Source organism: Octopus bimaculoides, chromosome 5 (assembly GCF_001194135.2).
Source record: "Octopus bimaculoides isolate UCB-OBI-ISO-001 chromosome 5, ASM119413v2, whole genome shotgun sequence".
NCBI lineage: Eukaryota > Metazoa > Mollusca > Cephalopoda > Octopoda > Octopodidae > Octopus > Octopus bimaculoides.
This window is the reverse complement of record NC_068985.1, coordinates 19,934,397-19,941,432: the sequence shown is the minus strand read 5'-3', so window position 1 is coordinate 19,941,432 and position 7,036 is coordinate 19,934,397. Positions and strand designations below refer to the sequence as shown.

The 7,036-nt window shown below is 36.9% G+C and overlaps 1 protein-coding gene across 1 annotated transcript in view; it reads right to left on the bottom strand.

Annotated features, from left to right (window-relative positions):
- Positions 1 to 7,036, bottom strand: part of LOC106875804 (cytosolic Fe-S cluster assembly factor NUBP2 homolog) — a 20,353-nt gene that overhangs the window by 9,092 nt on the left and 4,225 nt on the right. The window contains exons 2-3 of the mRNA XM_014924076.2: positions 2,142 to 2,266; positions 1,290 to 1,378 (exon numbers count right to left, since the gene is read on the bottom strand). Coding sequence (XP_014779562.1) covers positions 1,290 to 1,378; positions 2,142 to 2,266 — 214 coding nt within the window. The remainder of the gene's footprint in view (positions 1 to 1,289; positions 1,379 to 2,141; positions 2,267 to 7,036) is intronic.

Below are 7,036 nucleotides of genomic sequence, written 5' to 3'. Positions count from 1 at the left end.
AAACAACAGGTTTCTTTCAGCTTCCATCTACCAAATCCACTCACAAGCCTTTGGTCAGATTGAGACTATAGTAGAAGACACTTGCCCAAGGTGCCACGCAGTAGGACTGAACCCGGAACCATGTAGTTGGTAAGCAAGCTACTTACCACAAAGACATCCCTGCACCTATTATATATATATATATATATATATATATTCATCAGCAGCAGCAGCATCCATTTTCCATGCTGGCATGCGTTGGACGGTTTGACAGGAACTGGCCAGCTGAAGAGCTATCCAGACTCCAGTTGTCTGATTTTGACATGGTTTCTACAGCTGGATGCCCTTCCTAATGCCAACCACTTTACAGAGTATGATGGGTGCTTGTTACATGCCACCAGCACAGGTGTGTATATGCAGCACTGGCATGAGTGCACAGTATGTGACACTGGCTTGAATGCATTTAACATGCATCGTCACCTGAAAAGGACATGCCTGCATGTATGGATGACTGCAATATATATATATATATATATATATATGTATATGTATGTATAAATAGAGAAAAGGATAAAGAGAACAATGGCAAAGTTAGAAATATATTTTATAGATAAAGTCTTACAGCTGTTTCAGGGAAAATCCAATGCAGAAATAGTAGAGGAATCGATTATTATATCTATAAGAGGAGAGTTATAGTAGGAAGTGAGAGTGAGTGTGATGTGCTGAAAGAAGAAAGAAAAAACAGTACTTGGAGTGTAGCTTCATTCAAGTAGTAACTATTCATGTAAATAATCCTTGTGGGTATTTTCCGGAGATAATTGTTGTAGCAAAGGTGGATATATGTCATATCGTGTCCGGAGTATACTGCGTGTGGTTTATTTAAAGGATATCCCAAATCAAGTGAGAGATGTGTGTTGGGTAAATAGGTCAAGTTTTAAGACAGAAAGGAAAGGGGAGAGAGAAGTAATTCAGGTGGAGGAGGCTTCCACACAGTTTCTGTTTACCAACGTTTCTGCCAGCTCACCACCTTTTCTTTTGATTTCTGCCTACCAAATCTACTCACTGGGGCTAGAATAGATGACATGCCCAAAATGCTACACAATGGGACTGAACCAAGACAACATGGTTGGGATGCAAGCTTTGCAACCACACAGCCATGCCTAAGCTTTGACATTAACAGAAGAAAAAAAACAACATGACCTAATGATGTAAATTTATAAAACTACAATTGTGTTTTACTTTCTCTCAAGAAAGTTCAACATTAGATTTAATGTAGGCAATTGAAATTTAATTGAAAATCCTCAACTTACCCTTCAGGACAGTTGTGGACATCTTTACCATCAAGGTTTAGCATTTTGGGGATACTAGGACCACAAAGATCAACATCCAAAAGACCAACCTATAAAAATAAATAAAACATTTTTTTTTTTTTTGAATAAGCAACACATATGTCAAACAAATAGTTCGTTAAGTAGAAAATAATATCTGTATTATTTTTAAGGTGGTGAGCTGGCAGAATCATTAACAATCTGGGCAAAATGCTTAGTAGCATTTTATCCATTTATATGTTCTGAGTTCAAATTCCACCGGGATTGACTTTGCCTTTCAGCCCTTTCAGGATTAATAAAATAAGTAGCAGCTGAGAACTGGGGTCGATGTAATCGACTTAACTCCTCCCCCAAAATTGCTGGCTTTGTGCCATAATTTGAAACCAATTTTTGTTTTCTTTTGCTTGTTGTAGTAGCTTGACTGAATCTGAAACCAAGTGGTTGGGAAATTGAATTCTTTACCACACAGCTATGTCTGTGCCTACAACTGAATATAAAGAAGAAATTACACACAGACACACACATATTATATACCCATGCCAGCATGGAATTTGGACAGATGATGATGAGGAGGAGGAGGAGGGGGATGGTGTGTATGTGTGTGTGTGTGTGTGTGTGTGTTTGCATGCTTGTGACAAGCTTCTGTAAGTTTCCATCTTCCAATTTCATTCAGAAATCATAAGTCAACCCTGGGCTATTGCATAAGACACTTGCCCGACATCCACAGAGTTGGATCAAATCTGAAACCACATGGTCGTCAAATAAACTTCATAAGACACAGAGCAATACCTGGGCTTATATCAAAATATGTATTTGGTTCATACAATAGATTACCTTTTTTCCAGCTTTTAGTAGTCCAAGTGAAAGCTGAACAGCAACGGTACTCTTACCGACACCACCTTTGCCCGATAGAATGAGTATCACATGCTTCACACCAGACAAATGGCTAACATCAGACTCTGGATTAAAACAAAAAGAAAAATAAGAAAAACACATTCCAACTGCAAATAAATGACAAAGAAAGAATAATGATTCCAAAAGCTATACAAAAAATTGATTTTAAATTTCTACTTTTTATTAAGTGTTACTTTGGCTTGACATTTACCATTTTAGCACCATTTCTGATTATATGATATCAAGTACCCTTCTTCTGAATTAACCCTTTTGACAAGATCAAGGAAGGTCGAAATCACATGATCTAGTGATCTCAGCACTGGAGGTGGCAGGGTTTTATAGACAAGAGTGCATTTATGCATGTGTATGAAGAGAGATGTTGACATTAGGACGAATGGTGGCGAAGGAGATGGAGGTCGCTGAATGCTGTTGGACGAAGTTGATGAGTCTCCACATGGCTGCTGTTGTGTTGTCGCTGGAACTGGCAGTGTCTTGTGTGGTCAGTGGCTAGACCTTAAAAGGTTTAGAACCGAATGACCTAGAGACGAGGAAAAGTTAGGTTTTTTTATAAGGAGTTGTGGGCTCAGCTGAGGTAGAAAACAGACTGTCACACGTGACCTTATTTGAAGGCTATGATTGGTTGGGTTGCATATTGGCGCGCGATAGAGCAAGAGACAGATTGCGCCAATACCAACCAATCAGAGTAGTGGACACAACAGGGTCCAAAATGCTGCCAAAGGCTAGCTGTTATTTACTACGTTCGTATGTATGTATATATAATAGAGAGGAGAGGAATTTCATTCATGCTACAAAGTTATTTTACTAAATTCTTCATTATTTTCAAAGTGAATTGAAACAAATGTAGTGCATTTCAATATAAATTTGGTAACAAGAGTTAAAATAAATTTTAAGAATTAAATATACCCCATTCTATATTAAAAGGTTTTTTTTTAAATACTCAAGTTGTAATATTTCATTAATATTTTCTGAATACTGATGATATGGCATTTCATTAACTTAATGAACTTTTTTCTTTTTAAACCAGAAAAGAAAAATATCAAGATTTATAAGTAAAAACCTAAACTATGTTTTATAGCTTTCACTATTGTATGAGTTCTCAACTTACATCTGGTTTTCACTTCTCAGTAAACTAAAGTATGAAAAAGTAATGCGTGCGTGTGTGGTCGGCCCAGGGTTATAAGAGAAGACACTAGCCCAAGGTGCTGCATGGTGGGACTGAACCCAAAACCAAATGGATAGAAAGCACCTTTCCTCTGCAACATCCCAACACAAATCCAAACTGTGTGAATATTTTATTTCAGAAAAACTTATTCCAATAACACTTTTCAGGATTAAACTTTTAAGGTTTTTTTTTTTTTTTTTTTCATCACTCGCAGTTGAAATGGAGTAACCAACCTGAAGTCAGAACCAGATTGTAGTTATGGTCACAGAAAGCAAACTGACAAAACGAAATATAGGCTAAAAGCAACTTTTATCAAAATATAACTTCATAATAAGCTCACACTAAAGATACTTGCAAGTTAAGAAAACAATTATCTTTATTTTATTTATTTTGTTATTCAGTCTTCTTGTGCAACCTTTGTACCTGGTTTTTCATAGTTTGTTGTTGAAGTCAGTCTGTAATCTATGATCATATCCCCAACGTGTGTTAATTATTGTGAGCTAAATACGATGTACTAAAATAACATCACTTCTCTGCAGCACCGACAAAACTAATTACGGAAGGGAGATAACTACTCCATGGTTGAATGTAATTGGAAATTTAAAAGATAAAGTAAATTAAATGATCGTGGTGAAAATAATTTAATGTTATTTGCCTGATATCATATTAGCATAAGCGAAATACATATGCAAATTTGAATATGAACATCTTTCAGTTCTATATTTAAGAGATGAGGAATTATGTACATTATTTACATTCGACGGATATTTGTCCTCATCTTAACCACTACGCCATATGCCCGTGGGCAGGTGGCGTAGTGGTTAAGAGTGGGGCTACTAACCCCAAGATTCCGAGTTCGATTCCAAGCAGTGACCTGAATAATAATAATAATAATAATAATAACATTGAAAAATACCTTAGGAATGAGAACCCAGGTTCGAAATTTCCCCCAAGACACCTGAGGAAGGCTGGAGGGTATATCAGCCGAAACGTTGTGTTAACAACAAACAAGATGAGGACAAATATCCGTCGAATGTAAATAATGGATATCTTTATAATTATAAAATATCGATTGAAAAGGAGGGGAATGAGAATGTGTGTGAGAGAGAGGGAGATGACTGATAATGAAAAAGATATTAGAAAGGAAACTACTAATTTATGGGATGCAACAAGAGCATGCAATAAACCAACGTATAATGTATCTATTGATTCTTAAAACATTCTGTCAAATTTTAAAGTGAATATTTTATCACTAATATTGTCATCAAAGAACACCGCTTCACTTTCGACAATGTTTTGTTATGCAGAGTAAATTGATACGTTGAAGTAAGCGTTGTTCAAGACAACAGCAAGTATGCCACTGATGTATACAAAGACGAGTGTAGGGGATAGAGCAAAACTTTTCAATATCTGAGCGAAAAACATGATTTACATGGAGTAAATGTCAACATATTTACACATTTTGACAGTCAGACAACAGCTGTGCTCTAGCATGGCCACAGCTGCATAGCTGAAATGAATAAAAGAATATATCTATGCTTGTGTTTTTTCATGTTGTATTCAATTGTTTTGTTCTGTGTTTAAATTATCATTTTTTTTTTTCATTGTAATGACAAGCATCCACTGCCTATCATCATAGTCATTTTAACATCCACTTTTCCATGGGTCTGACACATTTTCACAGAACTTTGGAAATGAATGACATTTATGTACAACAGCCATGTGCTGTCATGACAGCTGCCAGTCATCGAATTTGGTTCAATTTCAATTTCACTTGCCCCAACAGGTCTTCGCAAGCAGAGTTTACTGTCCAATGAAAGAAGGTTGGCATGGGTGCCAGTCGTCAAATTTGGTTCGATTTCGATTTCACTTGCCTCAACAGGTCTTTGCAAGCAGAGTTTAGTGTCCAATGAAGGAAAGGTACACATAAGTGGACTAGCTACACCCCTGACAGAGGCCTCGGATTATGGTCTCACTTGGCTTGCCAGGTCTTCTCAAGCACAGCACATTTCCAAAGGTCTCGGTCAGTAGTCATTGCCTCGGTGAGGCCTAATGTTCAAAGGTCATGCTTCACCACCTCATCCCAGGTCTTCCTGGGCCTACCTCTTCCACAGGTTCCCTCAACTTCTAGGGTGTGGCACTTTTTCACACAGCTATCCTCATCCATTCTCACCACATGACCATACCAGCGCAATCGTCTCTCTTGCACACCACAACTGATGCTTCTTAGGTTCAACTTTTCTCTCAAGGTACTTACACTCTGTTGAGTATGCACTCTGACAAGACACATCCATCGGAGCATACTGGCATCATTCCTTGCGCGCTTACACATGTCCTCAACAGTCACGGCCCATGTTTCACTGCCATGTAGCATGGCTGTTCGTACACATGCGTCATACAGTCTTCCTTTTACTCTGAGCAAGAGGCCCTTTGTCACCAACAGAGGTAAGAGCTCTCTGAACTTTGCCCACCTATATATATATATTTATATATTTGTGTGTTTGTGTTTGTCGCCCCACCATTGCTTGACAGCTGATGTTGGTGTGTTTATGCTCCTGTACCTTAGCAGTTTGGCAAAAGAGACTGATAGAATAAGTACTAGGCTCACAAAGAATAAGTCCTGGGGTTGATTTGTTCGACTAAAGGCAGTGCTCCATCATGGCCACAGTCAAATGACTGAAACAAGTAAAAGAATATATGAGGTTTTGCCATATCCTATTTGTGTGTCAAAGATTACAGACACAGATGAATTCATATCAAAGTGAAAAAAATACAGTTGAAGACAACCATATCAAACTCCATCATTCACCAAAAACCAACTACACAAAAATAGACTGTAGCCACATTGACAGCAATGCCCCAGTATGACCACAAACCACAATCTCAAACTACAAAGTTTGTAATTCTAAATGAGAAAACAAATCACTTTGGCTGCAGGTAGTAGTTCAGTAGATAGAATGATAAGGTGCAGTGTGGAAAGGGGGGGATAGTGATGGGGAAAACAAAGATGAATAGGAGTTTCACAGAGTAAAGAGGAAATATTGAGAGTAGAAAGAGAAAAGTGACAAGTTGAACAGAGAGGAAAACCAAGCAGGAAGGAAAAGACATTTTGTGCATGTATACGTGTGAGCTTGTATGAATGTGTGTGTGTGTGTGTATGTATATATCAAAACAGGAAGGTGGAAATTTTTGGTATTATCTATTCACCATTATACAGGTTTCATTTGCTAATAAGGATTTTCAAAGACTTACATGTTAGATAGACATGTAAAGAATTTTCTATTTGAAATTTGTCAAGCAGAGTAAGTTTTCTATAATAAAGCAAGTTCTTTTATTATAAGAAAAAAACTTTCTCTATCTGTTGAATTTCAAATAGGATATTCCTTAGATGTCTATTTAACATGTAAATCTTTGTAATTCCTATCAGCAAATGAAATTCATGTAATAGATAATAAATAGTACCAAAAAATTTCAAATTTCCTCTCATCTTATACAACAATTCTGCAAATTATATTTCCATAATTTTCAATTTTAATATACATTTTGGCTAACACACAGCAGCAACTATGGATATATATTGATTGTAATAATGGAATAAGCAGATGTGCTTCAACAGGAAACAGCTGAGATTTAACCTAACTATATATATATA